The sequence below is a fragment of the Mytilus californianus genome, unplaced genomic scaffold, assembly GCF_021869535.1.
Source record: "Mytilus californianus isolate M0D057914Y unplaced genomic scaffold, xbMytCali1.0.p SCAF_1, whole genome shotgun sequence".
NCBI classification, from domain to species: Eukaryota; Metazoa; Mollusca; class Bivalvia; order Mytilida; family Mytilidae; genus Mytilus; species Mytilus californianus.
Genome location: NW_026262581.1, coordinates 119,435,452 through 119,458,744, shown reverse-complemented (window position 1 = coordinate 119,458,744; position 23,293 = coordinate 119,435,452). Strand labels below are relative to the sequence as shown.

General features: G+C 33.9%; 1 protein-coding gene across 1 annotated transcript in view; it reads left to right on the top strand.

Moving 5' to 3' along the window:
* The first annotated feature begins 464 nt into the window (after positions 1-464).
* Positions 465-23,293, top strand: part of LOC127732404 (orexin receptor type 2-like) — an 89,205-nt gene continuing 66,376 nt past the window's right edge. Inside the window, exons 1-2 of the mRNA XM_052241451.1 lie at positions 465-562; positions 20,683-21,363. Of these exons, the coding sequence (XP_052097411.1) occupies positions 20,956-21,363 (408 nt within the window). The 5' untranslated portion in view covers positions 465-562; positions 20,683-20,955. The remainder of the gene's footprint in view (positions 563-20,682; positions 21,364-23,293) is intronic.

The following is a 23,293-nucleotide window of genomic DNA, read 5'->3' as shown; positions in this document are numbered from 1 at the left end:
TCCCTCTATTATACCAATGGCAAGTATCACGTGTTAATGTTTATTCAAGGGGTAGCTTAGACAAGCAACATACGGACCATGTCGTACCATATTATACCAATGGCATTTATCATTCATAAATTATCATTGTTAAACGTCGAAATTGAATGAAGGAGATTATATAAATAAATATATATACGTTAATTAGCCGAAAGCAACCCAAAAAAATTCCTTATTTTAGTTCTTGGAAGATGGCGTTATTTCTGCGTAAATGTTTAAAATCAAATGTGACACTTGTTCATCGATTCAATATTTTATACGATAATTAAAAAGACTTTGATTGTAGCATTTTATAACTTTACATACTCATATCAGTTTATATATCAATGGCGACATCTTGTTTCATCGACCGTCTGTAATGAAAATGTAACAAAAACAAAAAAATTAACCTTGTTTTTATCTTATTTTTTAGCAGTAATCAATCCATGACAGATACAATTATACATTGGGGTATCGTGATTTCGGTCACAGCTGGTGGCAGTGATCAATCCTCGTTATTTGACTGGCCACGGCGAAACAGTAGGTAAAAAAACTTTCTTCTTTATAAGTTTTGCATATTTTAATTGCATCAGAATAATTGAAATATATGTTCAGATATATATATATATATATATATATATATATATATATATATATATATAAATATTGGTCACTGGACACTGTGCAGGCGGTGTCGCCACGAGGTCACGTAAGCACGGGCCAAAATTCCGCTGAAAGTTAATTGTTTAAACTTAAGTTGTTAAGCTTGAAATCGTTTTCCCCCGTGTTTTCATACAGGCATCTCGTATTAATGAACTCATTTTAAATGATATGCCCCTTTTCCAGTATAGAATATGTCTTTACCATGTTTAACATTTAGATTCAATAAATTTTGAATTATTTATTGCATAATCAGATATATTCTGCAAGTAGACATCTGTTAACCCCCCTCCCCGATTAATACAACATGTTAACAATATTTTATAATATAAGTATTAATTGAAAAACGATTAAATTTTTCCTCCTTAATTTTTTTTACTAGTATATAAAGCCTTGCGGATTGTCGATAAACTCTTTGCAATATTATAAGGGTTCAACTAGTTGGCGGAATAACCAGTCAATGGTTTTTAAAGTCTGTTCGTTGTTTTAATTTGTTTTTAAAGAATTTTATGTCATTCGTATACTTTGAGGTTCGGTTCGATTTTGATTTTTTTTGTTAGTAACATCCATTCAGATAAATCCGATAATTCATACCACCAGGTTTCCAAAAAAATCTAATTGCCACTTGGTATGGTCCGAACTTTTCAATACATGTTAGGTAAATATAAAAATAAGTAGATGTGATATACTTCCAAAGGACAAAGATGTTACCAACAATTGATCACTGTACGACTTTCAGCATTGAGCAAAACCCATAAATCAGATTAAAACTGCATTATCGAAACAGTTTTAATTGAGTATAAGAAATAATTGGCTCCCTGAATTTGGAAAAGGAACTTCCTGTTACAGTAGGAATTTTGATTGTACAGAAATGATTTTGGACAGCTCAGAAATTGCATACCTTTGCAATTATTCAATAAATATGCATATGAAAATCATCCAAAAATACATATGATACGAGGTATGATGATATATCTTTCGCGTTTAAAAGATATACAAAAAAGTTCTCTATTCATGATTGTTCTAAAAACGGACCGTCTTGTCAGCAACTCTACACCTTCTGGAAGTATTAGATACATAACAGAAGGAACACCTGTATACTTTTGTCTTCCAATTATTTCCAAAGCGTAACAATGTACACTATATATATATATATGACCGCTACCTAAAAGGAAAGACAATTGCTATGTCATTAGAGCACTATAAATGTAAAAAGAGATAAAGATTAGAGTTAAAGATAGACTCAATTACACATATCAGGTTTGTAGATTTAGGTTAACTGTTTTCGGAGAATTTCATGTCTATCAGTATTTCATTTTGGTTATAAAATAGATAACATTTCATCATTTGGAATACAATACATAGTTACTGCTATCATAAAATGGTATCACAATCCTGTATTTGAAACATGACATGCTTAATTTAGATATGTTTTACAAGTGGGCACAGTTTTTAGATAATTGCGTTTGATCTTGGAAAAACGATAATTAACTAAATCATCATAGAAGATTGTTCATGAAATTTACAGTTTAAAGAAACTATTTCTTTTGAAATTATCTTTTAAATATATCGTAAACTGAAACGTACCGGTAGTATTAAACTTATATCAACGGAGGATTGACATTACACAGTTTATCCAAATGCCACTAAAATAACAGAACACTCTTTGCATTTGTATAAAAATGGAATTAAATTTGGTGAGTCAAAAGTGCTTCTCGGGATCTACTTTGATAAAATTGAAATAAAAAAGGGGTACATTTCCATATAGCGCTTATACAACAAACATAAAAGTGAAGACGCATAACTTCTGTATCAACTGTTTATTTCATTGGACTTACTGTTAGTAAATGCGAGCATTTTTTATGGGTTATTTTTTTAGTATTGGTGTTGTTGTCCTTTCTGAATTTTATTTTTATGGCAGATCTTTGAACAATGTAGATTGCGTACATTTATTCATAACTTGTATAAAATCTGTACAGTTTGATCTCAATATAGCATAGACATTACAATGTAGTTGAAGACTGTATTTTCATTTGAGGAGGCTTTCATAGTTTTATTTTGTCTTATTGACGTAAAATAACATATCTTTTGATTCATTAAGAAAGGGATGAAAACAATGATTGGGATCTAGAAACAGCAGGCGCATCAACACGAACTGCATCTGCAGTTGTGCATGCATCAGATGTCGTGCGATTGGAAATAATGTTCAAGCAAGTTTCAAGACGTGAAATATGTCAAGGTTGTTTACAAGCGGACGATAATGAACAAATGGGATTCTATCGAACAGTAAAATATCTCTGAACTTCAGAAACAAGGGCCGCTATGATGATGTCATTCGTATAAAATAAAAACAACTAATTTATATACAGAAAGCGAAAAATCGTATATGGAAATTTTTGGGGACGGTTTAATTATATTAAAGTGTACATGTAATGACGACTTCGTGTAAAGTAAACTTTAAAGTACAATACAATGATTCAGTACTGTTTGTTGTTACTGCATAATTTTTATCAAATACAACTTTTACCTATGATCATATGTATTATTAATTTAAGGGAAGCATGCATGTGGTATTCAGTACGTAGGTGAAACTGGACGCTATTTATCTAAACGCACGCAAAAACACCTTTTTTTAAAAGACCAAATACATTCAAAAGTATCATTTATCAACACCTTAAGAAGCACAATCATCCTATTAAATATTTAACAGTTCAACCTTTAGAAGTAGTAAATAAGCAGCCTGGTGAATCTCATTCAAAGTTTGTACGATCACGGAAAATAATTGAATTAAATTGGATTAAAAAATAACAGACAGTCTATCCTCTCGGTCTTAATGATAATATCATGGGAATTGGTAATATATGAAGAACCGATTCTGTTAACATTTTGGATATAGTTTCTAAAACTGTTCGTAAAATCCGTTCTCATGGGCGTAGAATAAATCGCAATCAAAGAAAATTTCGAACCAACAATACAAATATTTCGGACATAATTTTTATTTAAAAAAACAACGGCAGACATTGTCTGTTAACCAAGCTCTGTTCTTTACCTGTAAATAAATTACATAAAATTTTAGAGGATTGCAACACAATTCCATATTGCAGTCTTAAGTATGAAATCGTTCAAATTATAATGGCATATTGTTATTCTAAACTGTTTTCCAAAATTGATCGCCCTGAAGATCGTAAAAAACATTTTATTAAAATCAAATATGTCAATAAAGGTTTTGATTTTGTAAATATTGCCGGTATTTTTAATGATCATTCTGTTAAAGAACAAATTCCTGGATATTTGGATAATACTGAACTCCCTCTTATTTGTTATGTTTACAAAAATCTACCCGGAAATATGTGTTTACTTATAGCCAAGTGTGTAAAGATGTAAATATCAGTGACAATACACCTACGTCATGTAATTGCAGTAAATCCGAATACATTTATGGCTCTAGTTCCCATGTTATAACAGGAGACCTTAACATCGTTCGTGACCGAGAGTTGAAATCATTCCTTAGTAAAGGACCTAAATATCGTCCCCCGTCAATTATTAATTGGAATGAGTGTCGTAATATCATCCACGACTCTCACTCCGAACTTACTGCTTAAAATGGATAAAACGAGAAAAAGCTGATAAGAAATCTTTGGACTCTTTTTTTAATTCAGTAATGAACATAGTTGATATACATATACAACATTTTAAAGAACATTTTACTCCTAACAACAACCATTATAACCCTATTTCTCGTATCAAACATAAACTAAAAGAACTCGCCAAGGAATTTGTTTTTGTCCCGGCTGATAAAGCTGCTAATAATATCATTATTGTTTGACGTAAATTTTACATTGAGGTTCTGCAAAAGGAAATCACGAATTCACCAACATTCCAACTGATAGATATAGAAGATGTGGTATAAGTGCCAATGAGACAACTCTCCATCCAAGTCAAAATTTATAAAAGTAAACCATTATAGGTCAAAGTACGGTCTTCAACACGGAGCCTTGGCTCACACCGAACAGCAAGCTATAAAGGGCTCCAAAATTACTAGTGTGAAACCATTCAAACGGGAAAACCAACGGTCTAATCTATATAAAAAAACGAGAAACGAGAAACACTTATGAACCACATCAACAAACGACAACTACTGAACATCAGATTCCTGACTTAGGACCGGTGCAAACGTTTTAATGGTACCACCTTTACCCTTATCTGAAGCAATAGTGTAACACCACAAAATAGAAAGACACATTATAAAATATCAATAGAAATGGCTTAACTCAATCAAAAGACATATTAACACCAGTGAACATACACTGAACAAATAAGTTTGATCTATGATACAATGTAAATACAAAAAAAATAAACTAAGGGAAGAATAATACTCCATTTTCGGAAAATGACATCTGTAACAAACATAAACTTTTAGCTACTTCTTTACAAGCAGAACCAAATACAATGAAAGTTCCAACTATGTACTGGCTTCCGAAGCTGCACAAAACACCTTACAAATATAGATTGATTTCGTCTTCAAGCCATTGGTCCACTACTAAACTGTCTATTCTACCACTAGTACACTTGGTACAATCAAAAACCTGATAATGAATTGTTCAAATAAGGCTTTTGAAAATAGTGGAATTAATTACTTTTGGAGTGTAAAAAATTCGTTGGAAGTACTTGATAAATTGCATGCTTATATTGGTGATTTTGAATCTGTTCAAAGTTTTGATTTTTCTACCCTATATACCACTTTGCCTCATATTGTTATTAAGAAAAAGTTCACACACCTAATTAAATGGGCATTTAAAAAGTCAGAATGCAAATATATATGTTCAAACTCTTTTAGGTCATTTTTTAGTAACAACAAACAAAAGAACTATGTCAATTGAACATGCTTTGATACTATAACTGCCCTTGAATTTTTACTAGATAACATTTTTGTTCGCTTTGGAGATTCCGTATATCGTCAAGTTATCGGAATTCCAATGGGGACTAACTGTGCACCACTTATTGCGGACATGTTTCTGTATTGTTATGAGTTACAATTTATGACTAAAATCAGCAAAGACCCATCGAAACAACATCTGATACAAAAATTTAATAATACTTTTAGATATTTGGATGATATATTGGCTCTCAATAATGACGACTTCAGTATGTACACTAAAGAGATTTATCCTATTGAACTAACTTTAAATAAACATAATACTAACAATGAACACTTCCCTTTCCTGGATCTTGATATCTATATCAGTAACGGGAAGCTGAATACCAAAATTTATGATAAAAGAGATGATTTTTCATTTCCTATTGTTAATTATCCATTTTTAGATGATGACGTTCCCTTGTCACCATCTTATGGTGTTTATATATCTCAACTTGTACGATTCGCTCGTGTATGTAACAATGTATTAGATTTTAGCGAAAGAAATCTATGTATTACTGAAAAATTATTACACCAAGGTTTTCGATATCACAAACTAGTCAAAACATTTACTAAATTATATCAACGGTACAAGGACATCATTCGTAAATATAAATCAACATGCAGACATCTTATACGTTCAGGTATTTCACATCCAATCTTTTATGGTAATATTCTTTACAAAGCACAAAAATGTCGGCATTCACCTCTAAAGCTAACAAAACCATTAAACAGACTTATTAAGAAGGGATATAGTAACGATACTGTTGTCAAGTCATTAAAGATGGCATATTTTGGCTTTAATATTGATTCACTCATAGGGTCTTTGCATCGGGAATAAACACATTTATTCCAAAACCAGTTGTTGGCATGATACGGGTTATGTTCTTCTCATATATTTTATGATGATATGATACTAAACCCCTAACGGGAGGGATTGTGCTTGATATTCATATGATGAAGACATGATCTTTCAATTAGTTTAATTGAGTTCTGGAGCTGGCATGTCAGTAACTGCTAGTAGTCCTTTGTTAATTTATGTATCATTGTAATTTTGTTTAGTTTCTTTTGTTACCTATTCGGACTCTGACTTCTTTTAAACTGAGTTTACTGTGCGTATTGCTGTGTGTTTGTTTTTTTCTACATTGGCTAGAGGTATAGGGGGAGGGTTGAGATCTAAAAAAAACATGTTTAACCCCGCCGCATTTTTGCGCCTGTCCCAAGTCAGGAGCCTCTGGCCTTTGTTAGTCTTGTATGATTTTTAATTTTAGTTTCTTTTATACATTTCGGAGTTTAGTATTACGTCCATGATCACTGAACTAGTACATATTTTGTTTAGGGGCCAGCTGAAGCACGCCGTCGGGTGCGGGATTTTCTCGCTGTATTGAAGACCCATTGGTGGCCTTCGGCTGTTTTCACTGCTCTTTGGTCGGGTTGTTGTCTCTTTGACACATTCCCCATTTCAATTCTCAATTTTATCTTATATATTGAATCACTTTCAGATCTCTGTATTACTGTGGTACTCTTACACTGTTGGGTAATGCAGTAGGATAATTGTATGCTACTACTCAAGAATATGAAAATTGAGTAGAAGGGGGTTAAATATGGCTTTGGAAAAATACACCCAAAAAAATGTTCACACCAAGAACTAAAAAAAAAGGTTTTTGTTCTGGGTGAAAAAAAAACAATGGCTTGGTACTATTCCCTGCCTTCCACGAGAGAATACAATGATTGCTCCTTCTTATACGGTATGGCTGTTGCTTATGTTGAAGGCTGTGTATTGTCCTATAATTCTAGTCATCTGGTCTCTTGTGGATAGAAGTCTCAATTGTAATCAAATCATATCTCCTTAATTTTTACAACAACAAAGAAAACAGTTACATTTTAGAGGTATTTAATTATTGTTCACACTCTCCATAAAGCCATAAACCGCCCAAGTCTAGACAAAACAAACGGAATGGATATAAGGAAGATAATTATTTTTGTGAATGATTTTGCTGTTATCCTAGAATGCTCCTTTTTTATATAAAATTAGAAGCTCTGTCTGAGAGCATTCTATTGTTCTCATTTGAGTTCTTTTTAATAAAAAAAAAACAACATGGAATTGAACACCACAGAAGGTTTTGTTTGTGCCAAAATAAAAGTTAACATTAGAATGTTTCTTTTTCGATATATAAAAGTTATTCAGCATCATCGAGAATTAACAAGAATGAAGCCATATATCCTTTGAACTAGGAGTTCTGTAAGCGTGTGTTTCTTTTTAATGTCCATGTTGCACACTTGCCACTTCAATAACATCACCAAACAAAATGAGAATGTTAAAATTATGAGTCACCATTAGACAAAATGCTCACAAATGTTTTATTTGAATGGATTGCAATCTAAACTTCCTTCCCAAAAGAAATTCGTTGAGTATCTATTTGGCGTGCAGGAAATGATTTATTTTGATTATCTCGTTCGTGTTACGTTGTTGTCAAAAAGGGACATTTAATAAACATGAAAAAGTTTAAACGAATCGAAGATTCCATCACACAATGATAATGTTAAAATAGAAAAGATAAAAATCCTTTCTTAAAATATAAAAACAAACTGTAAAGTATAATCCCTAATCTTATCATCATCCAGCATGATATTTAAATGAAGCATATGAAAATTAACATGAAAACAATTAAACTATAAAAAAGATTAATTACTTAAAACCTATTAAATGTTTTACTTTCATGTATGCCTATGACCACGCATTCAACAGAAATAGTTGTAATCAGGTACTGCCAATTGTGGTAAGTACAGTACAGTACAGTAACTGACGAAAACACGGGGTCATACAATATAAAACCAGGTGATCCTGTAATGCCGTGCAAAAATAGTGTTGTACAACTGGTTTTGATAAATAAAAATAGATATTTCAAGTAAAAATTAAAACTTAATCTTATCACGTTCAGTTATCTCCCTCAATGTATGCAGTCGATTCTAAATTAAGCAAGTGAAATTGAAAATGGCCACTACGTGATTATTTTCATCTATGTTTACACTGGTAATTTGGGACTTTCTAATCCAATGGTATCCATAATAACTTCTTCAAAAGAGCTGAAAATCAACATCAGGAATTTTGGGTCCTCAATGCTTTTCAACTTCGTACTTTAATTGAACCTTTAAACTTTTTCGATTTGTGCGTCACTGCTCGGTCTTCTGTAGAAGAATCGCGCGTCTGGCGTAGAAAAGCTGTGATTAGTTTATATACTAATTCATTAGATTTAAAATTGTAAAAAAAACTTTACGAATTACACTAAGCCGTATTTGGCATAACTTTTCGGAATTTTCGGTTTGTAATGCCCTTCAAATTCCAAATTATATGCCTTGTATCTATGATTAGTTTTTATTTACGTTAAGAGGGATTCCGATACAAGCGAATCTAATCACATCTCTTTATCTTCACTGCCTTTTCTTAACTAGTGTCAAGCTATCCAGCAATTCTCATCCTGCAATTCTCTTTATAAAAAGCTATCCTGCAATTCGTCATCCCGCAATTGCGTTTGGAAAACTACGTGAGCGACAATTTTCTTTTTCTTTAAAATCATAGTTTTTGACTTTTTTGTTCGAAAACAGGATTAATATAGAAAATAAAAGATTTGTATATCCGATTAACAAAATATTAACTTTAGTTTTGCAGATTTCTAACTCATATTTACGGTTTTGTAATAAGCATTTACAATAAAAAAATCATTATGACGATTCAATTAAGTATTATCTGTTAAGTCCAGGATGTGATTCGTATTTACGCATGTTTAATCAACATTTGCAATTTTTTCAAAACTCATATTAACGACTAAAAAAAAAGAATTTTGAAGTAAAATAATTTGTTCATGGCATACCGACTTAAAAACTTCTATTTGAAACTGGGCCACCTACCTTCCAACCTATTGCCTCGGCAGTTCTGTACGGCTAGGGATTATAGACTCTGCTCTAATAAATAGCTATTGGATAGTACTACAGCGGGAGGGTAAAGAATTTCTTGGGTAAGAATTTTTAGAGGTAGAAAATTTCGCTCGAAACATAGAAATAAAGCCAAATTCGATAAAATACGCGTTGGGGACACCCACTTTCCGACCCATTGTCCCGGTTGTTCTTTATTGCTAGGGATTATAGACGCTGCCCTAAAGAATAGCTATTGGATAGTACTACAACGTGAGGATGAAGAATTTCTGGGGTAAGCATTCTGAAAGGCCGAAAATTTCGTCCGTAACACGGAAAAAAGTCAAATTTGTTAAAATACGTATTGGGCACTTTCCAACCTATTGTCTCGGCAGTTCTGTATGGCTAGGGGTTATAGACTCTGCTCTAATAAATAGCTATTGGATAGTACTACAGCGGGATGGTAAAGAATTTCTGGGGTAAGCATTCTTAAAGGCCGAAAATTTCGCTCGAAACAGAAATAAAGCCAAATTCGATAAAATACGCGTTCGGTCACCCACTTTCCGACCCCTTGTCTCGGTTGTTCTTTATGGCTAGGGATTATAGACGCTGCCCTAAGGAATAGCTATTAGATAGTACTACAACGTGAGGATAAAGAATTTCTGGGGTAAGCATTCTGAAAGGCCGAAAATTTCGTCCGTAACACGGAAAAAAGTCAAATTTGATAAAATACGCATTGGGCACTTTCCAACCTATTGCTTCGGCAGTTCTGTATGGCTAGGGATTATAGACTCTGCTCTAATAAACAGCTATTGGATAGTACTACAGCGGGTGGGTAAAGAATTTCTGGGGTAAGCATTCTTAAAGGCCGAAAATTTCACTCGAAACATAGAAATAAAGCCAAATTCCATAAAATACGCGTTGGGGACACCCACTTTCCGACCCATTGTCTCGGTTGTTCTTTATGGCTAGGGATTATAGACGCTGCCCTAAAGAATAGCTATTGGATAGTACTACAACGTGAGGATAAAGAATTTCTGGGGTAAGCATTCTGAAAGGCCGAAAATTTCGTCCGTAACACGGAAAAAAGTCAAATTTGATAAAATACGCATTGGGCACTTTCCAACCTATTGCCTCGGCAGTTCTGTATGGCTAGGGATTATAGACTCTGCTCTAATAAATAGCTATTGGATAGTACTACAGCGGGAGGGTAAAGAATTTCTGGGGTAAGCATTCTTAAAGGCCGAAAATTTCGTCCGTAACACGGAAAAAAGTCATATTTGATAAAAATACGCATTGGGCACTTTCCAACCTATTGCCTCTGCAGTTCTGTATGGCTAGGGATTATAGACTCTGCTCTAATAAATAGCTATTGGATAGTACTACAGCGGGAGGGTAAAGAATTTCTGGGGTAAGCATTCTTAAAGGCCGAAAATTTCGCTCGAAACATAGAAATAAAGCCAAATTCGATAAAATACGCGTTCACATTATGACTGCCAAAACAATTATCATTAAAAAGTTATTAGATAATACTACATTCAGATATTAGAGATTTTTTGGCGTAAATATCCTAAGATGCGAACATTCGAATCTTTGAAATATAGTATGTGCTTGATGAAGATCTACCACACAAAAGACATTAAAGTACAGATATGGGATGTACGATCGGTCTTGTAAAGTAGTTCCTAAAAATATGTCTAAGTTAAATGAGCAACTGATATTATCTGTATTATAGCAAATGTCTCGTAAAACAAATCTGAACGAGTGTATTACGCATGTTTTGTGTAAGTGGCTTGCGCTTGAATTTAATAAGATAGCGGGTTTATTTTTTTGTAATCAATGTATGGCAAGCAAAGAAATCATAGATTAATCTTATTTCCGTTGCAATTGACAATGGTTGACCCTTATGCTTATTTTATCGAATTTGGCTTTATTTCTATTTTTCGGACGAAATTTTCGGCCTTTAAGAAGCTATAATTCCTAGCCATAAAAAACTACCGAGACAATGGGTCGGAAAGTGGGTGTCCAGAACGCGTATTTTATCGTATTTGACCTTATTTCAATGTTTCGGACGAAATTTTCGACCTTTAAGGATGCTTACCCCAGAAATTCTTTACCCCCACGCTGTAGTACTATCCAATAGCTATTTATTAGATCAGAGTCTATCTATAATCCCTAGCCATACAGAACTGTCGAGGCAATGGGTTGGAAGCTGGGTAACCGCACTGCGTATTTTATCAAATTTGACGCCCTTTTAAAATGCTTTACCCCAGAAATTCGTTACCCTCATGGTGTAGAACTATTCAATAGCTATTCCTTAGGACTGCGTCTATAATCCCTAGCCATAAAGAACTCCAGTGACAAAGGGTCGGAAAGTGGGTGTCCCAAATGGGAATTTTATCGAATTTGGCCTCATTTCTATGTTTCGAACGAAATTTACGATCTTTCAGGATGCTTACCTCAGAAATTCTTTACCCCCAATCTTTAGTACTATCCAATAGGTATTTATTATATCAGAGTCTATAATCGCTAGCCATACAGAACTATCGAGGCAATGTTGGAAGATGGGTGACCCCACTGCATATTTGATCAAATTTGACTTTTTTCCCCCGTGTTACGGACGAAGTTGTCGGCCTTTTAAATTGCTTTCCCAAAAAATTCTTTACTATCATGGTGTAGTACTATCCAAAAGCTATTCCTTAGGGCATCGTCTATAATCCCTAGCCATAAAGAATAACCGCGACAATGGGTCGAAAAGTGGGTGTCCCCAACGCGTATTTTATCGAATTTGGCCTTATTTCTATGTTTCGAGCGAAAGTTTCGGCCTTTAAGAATGCTTACCCCAGAAATCCTGCACCTTTACGCTGTAGAACTATCCAATAGCTATTTATTAGAGCAGAGTCTATAATCCCTAGCCATACAGAACTGCCAAGGCAATGGGCTGGAAGGTGGGTGACCCCACTGCGTATTTTATCAAATTTAACTTTTTTCCCCCGTGTTACGGACGAAGTTTTCGGCCTTTTAAAATGCTTAACTTAGAAATTCTTTAACCTCATATGGTAGTACTATCCAATAGTTATTCCTTAGGACAGCGTCTATAATCCCGAGGCATAAAAAACTCCAGCGACAATGGGTCGGAAAGTGGGTGTCCCAAATGAGTATTTTATCGAATTTGGCCTTATTTCCATGTTTCGGACGAAATTTTCGACCTTTCAGGATGCTTACCCCAGAAATTCTTTACCTCCACGCTGTAGTACTAACCAATAGCTATTCATTGGATCAGAGTCTATAATCCCCAGCCATACAGAACTATCGAGGTAATGGGTTGGAAGGTGGGTGACCCCACTGCATATTTTATCAAATTTGACTTTTTTTGCCCCGTGTTACGGAGAAGTTGTCGGCCTTTTGAAATGCTTACCCCAGAAATATTTACCCTCACGCTGTAGTACTATCCAATAGCTATTTATTAAAGCAGAGTCTATCTATAATCCCTAGCAATACAGAACTGCCTGGACAATGGGTTGGAAGGTGGGTAACCCCACTGCATATTTTATCAAATTTGACTTTTTTTCCCCGTGTTACGGACGAAGGTTTCGGCCTTTTGAAATGCCTACCCCAGAAATTCTTTACCCTCATGGTGTAGAACTATCCAATAGCTATTTATTAGAGCAGAGTCTATAATCCCTAGCCATAAGGAACTTCAGCGACAATGGGTCGGAAAGTGGGTGTCCCAAATGCGAATTTTATCGAATTTGGCCTTATTTCCATGTTTCGGACGAAATGTTCGACTTTTCAGGATGCTTACCCCAGAAATTCTTTACCCTCACGTTGTAGAAATATCCAAATGCTATTTATTAGAATATAGTCTATAATCCTTTGCCATTCAGAACTGCCGAGGCAATGGATTGGAAAGTGCCCAATGCGTAATTTATCAAATATGACTTTTTTTCCGTGTTACGGAGGAAGTTTTCGGCCTTTAAGAATGCTTACCCCAGAAATTCTTTACCCTCACGTTGTAGTATTATCCAATAACTATTCATTAGGGCAGCGTCTATAATCCCTAGCCATACAGAACAACCGAGACAATGGGTTGGAAAGTGGGTGTCGCCAATGCGTATTTTATCGAATTAGGCTTTATTTCCATGTTTCGGACGAAATTTTCGGCCTTTAAGAATGCTTACCCTAGAAATTCTTTACCCTTCCACTGTAGTACTACTCAATAGCTATTTACTAGAGCATAGTATATAAACCAATGCCATACAGAACTGCCGAGGCAATGGGTCGGAAAGTGCCCAATGCGTATTTTATCAAATTTGACTTTTTTTTCGTGTTACGGGCGAAATTTTCAGCCTTTAAGAATGCTTACCCCAGAAATTCTTTACCTTCACGTTGTAGTACTATCCGATAGCTAATAATTAGGGCAGCGTTTATAATCCCTAGCCATGAAGAACTACATAGACAATGAGTCGGAAAGATGGTGTCGCCAATGCGTATTTTATCGAATTTGGCTTTATTTCCATGTTTCGGACGAAATTTTCGACCTTTAAGAATGCTTACCCCAGAAATGCTTTACCTTCACGTTGTAGTACTATCCAATAGCTATTCATTAGGGCAGCGTCTATAATCCCTAGCTATAAAGAACTACCGAGGCAATGAGTTGGAAAGTGGGTGACCCCAATGCGTATTTTATTAAATTTGACTTTTTTTCCGTGTTGCGGACGAATTTTTAGGCCTTTAATAATGCTTAACTTAGAAATTCTTTACCTTCACGTTGTTACTACTGGAAGTGTTTAACGACCTTGACTGGCTGTTCAGCCCTCGCACGGTCGGTATTCAAGTTGTAGTACTATCCGATAGCTAATAATTAGGGCAGCGTTTATAATCCCTAGCCATGAAGAACTACCGAAACAATGAGTCGGAAAGTGGGTGTCGCCAATGCGTATTTTATCGAATTGGGCTTTATTTCCATGTTTTGGACGAAATTTTCGGCCTTTAAGAATGCTTATCCCAGAAATTCTTTACCCTCCCGCTGTAGTACTATCCATTAGCTATTCATTAAAGCGGAGTCTATAATCCCAAGCCATACAGAACTGCCGAGGCAACGGGTTGGAAAGTGCGTGACCAAGTTTCAAATAGAAGTTGTATTGTCGGTATACCATGAAAAATTTCATTTACATCAAAATTCTATATTTTTAGTCGATCGTTAATATGAGTTGTGAAAATCGCAAATATGGGTTGAACATGCGTTTATACGAATCACATCCTGGACCTAACAGATAATTCTTTGTTTGAATCGTCATCATGATTTTTTTTTATTGTAAATATTAATTACAAAACCGTAAATATGAGTTAGAAATCTGCAAACTAAAGTTAGAATTTTGTTAATGGAATATAAAAATCTTGTTTTCGAACAAAAAAGTCAAAAACTATGATTTTAAAGAAAAATGAAATTGTCGCTCAAGTAGTTTTCCAAACGCAATTGCAGGATGACGAATTGCAGGATAGCTTTTTATAAAGAGAATTGCTGGATAGCTTGACACCATAGTATTTTTTCTGTTACGAATGGCACGATGAAGCTACGGCTTCTTAGGCATGATCACTTGAACTAGCTTGACTTGCACAGCAATAATTTTTAGTTGACATATTAATCGGTTATTAATTACCAGAAAAAAACCCGTTTCGACCACATTGAATACATATATGTTTATTCGTAATTGGTAAATCAATTTACATGAACAACTGTAATGTATATGCCCCACATAGGCCACAAAATTACAATACTTATATTCCACTCATAACAACGGCGGGTTCATCTTCTTTGACATTGAATAATCTTATCCAATTTAAATGTGCATTCAATTAATCAGAGTCTTGAAATATTAGGCTAAATATATTCTAAGAATCCTAGATGAAAAGCTAACAAAATGACTTATCAAAAAGATCATAATTAATGGACAATTAAGTAAAATAATTGGCCATTTTGGTTTTCAACATCTATACTAACTAGATATGTATGCTTAGATGGTTCTATTGAACATGTTTTCTTATATAACATTAAAACGTACAATTGACGTAGATCACAACCTAATGATACACTGGCGTAATGTAATTGTAGTGTTTCCCAAGAAAAAAATCTGTGGATGGTTGATATTTAAAGAACATAAAGAGATTTAACGTTCTTATTGATTTGTTAAATTGTTTCCTACTTAAAAGTAATGCTTATTTTCCTGGTGTTTTCATTCTTAATATCCTTTGACTTATCCAGCATTTCTTCAGAGTTTTGTTTATGTCCTTGTAAAAATAAGATTTATTTGCCTTATCAAATTGCACTTCAGTGACTGAATAATATTTTGCAGGAACATAACCACTTCGGATGATTTCACCCTCTGTATACAAAGAACTTTAACCATCCGGATAAGTTCACCTCTTTATACCAAGGACATTTAACATCCGGATGATTTTACCCTCGTATCTCCGGATTATATTACGGATACCATAGACATTTACTGTGTCAAAACTGTTGTAAACAGCTTAATTCGCTGCGAAATTTAACAAAAATACTCATACTTAGGCTTTTTATCAACTTTGAAGAGGAGTTATAAATAAACATTTTACTATCTTTTTTGTATATATAGGTTTAAAACTTTTTTGCAAGACCAGTGGCAAACTATTTAATATTCATATATGTATCTTGTTATATACTTGCATTTAAGCGAGTACAATGCAGGGGTAAAACAAACTGGTTAAAGTTGCATACTATCCAAAGAAAGGGACAGACATATTACGATTATATTATTAATAAGAATTCATTAGTAATTTAATCAGCATAGAGGTATTAAGACCTCTGCATTGTCCTCGCAGTGGTTTTCCATTCGTTTGATGTGTTTGGGCTTTAGATTTGGGACTTTCCGTTTTGAATTTTCTTGGAGTTCGGTATTTTTGTTATTTTACTTTTTACATATAATGCATAGGAATCTCGTCTTTCCAAATAAGCGAGAGGTTTTGCTAGCCATAAAACCATTTTCAACCAACCATTTTTTCTTTAAATGTCATGTATTAAGTCAGGAATAGGGCAGTTGTTATCAAATAGTTCGTTTCTATGTATGTTTGCGTTTGTTTTGTTGCACTTCAGTGTTTCGTGTTCCGTTGTTTTCCTCTTATAGTTGATGTGTTTCCCTCGGTTTTAGTTTGTAACCCGGGTTTGTTTTCTCTCAATCGATTTATGACTTTTGAACAGTGGTATACTACTTTATTCCTACAAAAATATTTGTTATAAAAAGATTACGCACAAAACATTGGACAACATGTCTATAGTTCTTATGACAAGAGTTTTGGTTGCCCCAGTGCTTCTTTTCTGGGTTTTACGTCCAATGAAAAAACTTATTGTTTTGAATTTTTAATATTCCTGTGAGAAGGAGACAAATGCATGTGTTGAAATACTAGATGGACTTGTTGATGGTCTGTTCCTTTATTGAACCTACTGGAAGTAATTTTGGAACTGCTTTCCTGATCAACAGAAATGTTTTCATTTGTGCTACCTAAATTTGGTCTGACGAGTTAATAAAGATGAGACGGTTTCTTTTTTAATATGCATTTAAAAATTAATCTTATTTTAAGTTGATTTACACCAGATCTCCACTTGCTCCGGTTTACTGTGTCACATAATGAAGTGATCTACATTTTATGTTTAAATTACCCAGACCTCTCTTTAGTGATTAATGGCTAAGACGTTTTTGTCCAATGGGAAGTTGTTCTTAATATTTGGACTCAGTGTTGATACCGCTTCAGTGTACTATGGGAAAATACACTCCTTTACCGAAGCAATCATACTTATGAATATATGAGAAAAAAGTAACATAATACACCAGTGGCAATCAGGACCACAAGGACACGAAATAGAGACAGTAGTGTGACCAAAAGATAAAATACAAAACAGGCAATCAGAACCACAAGTCAAAGAAAGAGAAACAGTAGTATGACAAAAAGGGAAAAGTACACGGGGACCATCAGAACCACAAGTCAAAAAAAGAGAAACAGTAGTATGACAAAGAGGGAAAAGTACACGGGGACCATCAGAACCACAATTAAACGAAAGAGAAACAGTAGTATGGCAAAAAGGGAAAACATAAAAGAGCAATCAGAACCACAAATAGAAGAAAGAGAGACAGTAGTATGACAACAGGGATATATACAAAGGGGACAGTCAGAACCAATAGTAGACGAAAGAGAGACAGTTCTATGACCAAAAGATAAAATCATAACGAATAATAAGGTCCCCACAAGTTACAGAAAGAGAGACATTAGCATGACCAAATGGAAATATACAAAATGGGACTATCAGAACCACAGGTAACGAAAGAGAGACAGTACTATGACCAAAAGGGAAGATGCAAAGCTGAAAATCTGAACCACAAGTAGACGAAAGAGAGACGGTACAATGACCATAAGGAAAAATACAAGGGGGACAATCAGAACCACAAGTAGACGAAAAAAAAAGTTGTATAACCAAAAATTAAAGTGATAAGGGACAATTAGGTCCACAAGTCACAGAAAGAGAGACAGTAGTCTGACCAAAAGGAAAAAATGCTGACAATTAGAACCACACGTCAAAGAATGAGATACAGAACTATGATATAAAGAAAAATACGAAAAGACAATAATATCCACAAGTCAAAGAAAGAGATACAGTGACATGCCCAAACAGGAAAAGAAGAAAGAGGTAACCAGAACTTTCAGTCGAAGAAAGAGGGACAGTACCATTTCGATCGTATTTAATTAAAGTTGGATCGTACCTGATTACAGTTGAGATTTATATCAGAAAAACATGTCACACGCACTATAATCAGTGGCATGCGTTAATTTTGATATAGAAGAGTCGATAATAAACACCCTCGCAAATTTGCAGTTTCTCTCGCTATCTGAAGACTGCTGTTCAAAAGAAAACGCTCAAAGCCAAGGATGTATAAGCACAGAAACACGTGATGGGCTATATGAACAAAAGGGACATACAAATTCGTAAACTTAAAGGTAAACCTTGTCAAACTTTTGAAACAACTGTCTTAACATGCATGCTTAGGACAAACCAAAACTAACAAAAACAATGACTTGTATGACTTTGCTTCTATACTGATGGAAATCAAAACTAACAAAAACAGTGACTTGTATGATGTTGCATATATACTGCTGCATTATTGCAAAATCATTACCAATGCGATTCTTCTTGCAAGTGTTTCTTTATTTTTATTATACTCTTTGTTTATGAAAAATCCATCATGTGTAAATGAATTGCTGACAATATAATGGTAATGTTAAGCATGACTCTGAAGCCACATAAGTATCTGCAGTGTCATGAAAATACGTTCATAAATGAAAGTCACTCTAAAAATTTCCCTTAGGGAACCGACAAGTTTTTCATTTGCATGCGTAATACTGAAAAATACTTGAACGATGTATACTAATTCAATTACAATTGTACTAAATATCAAGGATCTTCCAAGAATATTGTTCCTTTTACAAAAATATAACATGTTTGTAGAACCGAAATTAACAAGGATTAAACCTTGATCGACGTCTGGTTTATTTTAGATGTCTACTGACTTGACAATATAACTGATATAAAAATAAGAATGTGGTATGATTGGCAATGAGACAACTCCCCACAAGAGACCAAATGACACATAAATTAACAGCTATAGTTCACCGTACGGCCTTCAACAATGAGCAAAGCCCTAACCGCATAGTCAGCTATGAACAATTTTGTGGAATCGGACATGTTTATGATCCTGGTTCCCTACAGGTAAACCTAAATTCACCAAACACAATAATGACTTATCAATAGAGTCTCAAAATGTCAATTGAATATTGAATGGAAATGTTTTGGCCAATTATTAAAGAACATTTCCGACAGGCTAATTGGCAAAAATTGCCATAAAAAGAATCACGTCAATATTTTGATTTATAACAAACGTTGTTCACACATGGCATGACCTGTTGATGAGCCTACAATTGATATATATATATAACTTAGTCTGTTTTATATATATTTCATCATTATTTTTTTAATTTTAAAAACTTTCATCCGCAACAAATGATACACGAACAATACATTTCCGTGTCTGTCTGTATACGTTTGTAGATTCAATAGACAAGATAACGTTTAAATATTCTCATGCTTTTGTAGTTAACAATATCAAACTCCTTGGAGAATTTGTCTGAAGAAGTCACTAAAGCTTGCAATCAAATTGAAAACCGATGAACACATTTAATATTTTAAATTGAAGAATAGACGGATGGGAAGAGTGATGCCATGAGTGAAAACTTGCTACCTAAGCCAGGCACTAAAAAGTCAAAAGCTTACAATATACTATTAGTTACGGTAACCCAAAGATTCTGGTATGAAATGAAGAATATTAGAAAATACTTAAAAATAGACAACATGCATGTATATGTTTCGCCGGGGTTAGAATCGGGATAGTCATTACAGTTCAAACAGCAATCCTTAAAATAAATATAACTATAAATTGGTTGAGACTCTGAAAAATAAACTGTCTTTATCTGTTTTATCTTTCAAATTTTCGTTGCGCCAGAAACTCGTAACATGTCAACCTAAACGCATTGACTACTTAGCTGTTTGAGTGGTACCGACACTGATCTCAATCATTATTACTGGATACTAGTACATTGCATAACTTGCTGTGACAGAAACCGTCTTCTGTACTGAAAACTATCTATTTAATTAAGTAATTACTGTAACTGAAAAGTGGAAATCAGATTAGATCATAAAGGATTAAGATCACAAGTAACAAACTAGTACAGACGTTATTACATTATAAAAATCTTAATTTAATTCTCTTCCTACTTTCTATCTCTCACAATTATATTTTGAATAGATTTACAAGTTATATTAAAGACAATCTTTATATTTGATTAATATTACAGTAGTGGAGTTGAATCGATCCCACCAAGCGATTACCAATCAGTGTTATAGAATGACCGATACATGTCCAACCCTCTCTCCCACGGGTAAACATACAATGTATACCAAACACCAATCAGCATCTTGACGAACAATTGGATGTAATTGTTAGTATCTTATTTTGTTTTACCTAAGCTACTTAACTAATGGAATTGTTACAATCCATACCAATTAAAATAAAAATAACTTTGATTATTTTCAGGTATTTTACTGTTGTGAAGGGAAGCTGCTTCCTCATTTAACTTAAGCAATTGAACTGTACACATCTCAATATACCAAACCATTGATGATCATATCAGAGGTGGATTACAAAGGAAAGACATGTGTTACTATCACATTAACTATTATCATTTTGTTCTGCTTAATTTGTAATCACTAAAGAAGAAAGTGTTATAACAGAAAATGATCTTCAAGACTGAAGATTTCCGGTATTTGAATATACAACAGATCTGAATTAGTCTCAGCAGCTCTTAAAATGTCAAATAATATATCTACTGCCGGAAATTTTTCGTCCAGTGTCACGGAGATGATGTCTCAAAATACAGTTCAGAATGGAACAATGTGTTATCTGAATTACTGTGGTGAACAATTGGATGGCATCAGAGAAGAAATGGAGAATTATATTAAACCAGCTTGGTATGAGTGGATTGTAATTATCATTTATATAATAACATTTATAGTCGGACTGACCGGAAATGTTTTAGTATGCTTTGCAGTATGGAGAAACCGACAGATGCGGACTGTTACTAATATGTTTATTGTGAACCTTTCCGTCGCCGATTTGGGTATTATAATAATATGTTTACCTCCGACGTTACTGGTGGACGTTACTGAAACCTGGTTTATGGGTCTTGTAATGTGTAAACTAGTTTATTTCCTTATGGTGAGTATGACTTTAGTTTAGATTAGTTCAAAAACATTATCTCATCTAAAATATATTTTGTAAATGCTATTTACTGGCGCTATTGCCATGGCGTTGTCAGTTTAATTCCGAATTATGAGTTTGAATGTCCATTTGGTATCCTTCGCCTCTCTTTTTCAAACCAACCTACAGTAACAGTTTTCTTTTTGCGTCTATTTATCAAGGAAATAAGGAAGAATCCAATGCATATTTTATTGTTAATTGATTGCATTTTTCTGTAAATATAAATTGAACCAAATTAAAAAGAGAATACATTTAAATTTAAATGACTAACAGCAAAGTAATCATACTAGAAATATAATGAAGTTTTAAATATCACAACCTTCGCGTGTTAATATTGAAATAGCAATAACATATTGTATTAGAAATACAATAAAAACACGATCATTGAAGACTATATAGCCTATCATATAGATATCAACTTAAAAAGTCATTTTATATTAAAGGCCTAGAACTGTTTAGTATTAGCTATATTTTTATAATTAAGTCTACTAATCTAGTATTATGTTTGGCAAGTGATTCCTCAATATACTCACTACTATCGTTTACATGTATCAGAGCATCATTCACCATATAACGTCACACATTAACGAAAACCGGTATATCGTAAAATGTGCAAGGTTCTATTCTATCAAACATCCTTTCAATCATTTTGATTTTTTTTTAGTTTCTGAAAGAAAAATGCTAGCTGTCAGCTTACCAAGCCATGATTTTGTTGGTTTTTCGTTTATTTTAATTTCGAGTAACTAAATGGTACATAAAATTAAGAAATAGGAAGTCTGTGGTTATTTTTTTGAACGGAAATTGCTTCTGAAAAGTAAAAATTGTCATTAAAATCTTAAAATGATCTTTAGTTTAAACTAAAACGTTCATCATTAATACAAGTATTTTCCCGATTCCCGAATGTCGTTCTAAAGATTTTAAAGAAAACAAAAGTTTTCCATAGATTTTGGGGTTCTTTTAAAGATTTTTCATAATAAATTAGTTATATTATATTCTCACTAAATTATTAAAATAGTGGTATGTAGATTAGAATGATATATTTTTCTAAAAATCACATATACACAGCACGATATTTAAAATTTTGTTCATAAATATCTACTGCTAGCTGGATAATTGTAGTAATTATGATAAGAATTTACATGTAATCTTGTGTAAGGTGATCTAAACTAAAGAATTTTCATATAAATAGCAATGTATTCATTATCAAAAGTCGTCGTAAAATAAACGAGTTCATGAAATGCATGTCACAGGTTACAGATCTTCACTAAAAAAATCTGATCTGCATTCTACACAAGTTTAAAACCTTTGCTGAACTGTCACATTTTTAGGACTGAAATAGTAACTGTTCTTCGACGAAAGAATGAAAAATAAACACTTAATGCAGATTATTGGTGTGTTAAATGTCTGTGTTCCTAATCAAACTCACGAGCTCTGACCCTGTGCAACTGGATTGGTATGTATCAACAGAAGCTCTTTTAAAACTCACGAGCTCCGCCCCTGCGCTACAGGACTGGTATAGATCAGAGTAGAACGTCTCATACTCACTAGCTATGCCCCCGTGTTACACAACTGGTATGTACCAGATTAGCTCGTGTCAATTTCACGAGCTCTGTTAATGCTATATAGGAATGGTATGTATCACAGTAGCTCATATCAATCTCGCAGCCCTACACGAATGACATGTGTCAGAGAAAGTCAAGCCAAACTGACGGGCCTGTCCATGCGCTGCAGGACAAGTATGTATCAGAATAGCTCGTTTCAGCTCCTGCGCGCTACAAGAATGGCATGTACCTTATAAGCTCGTGTCAAACTCACAAGCTCTGATTCTGCCCTACAACTAGCTCTTGTCCCTGCGCTTCGGGATATGATAAATACCAACTGATAATTA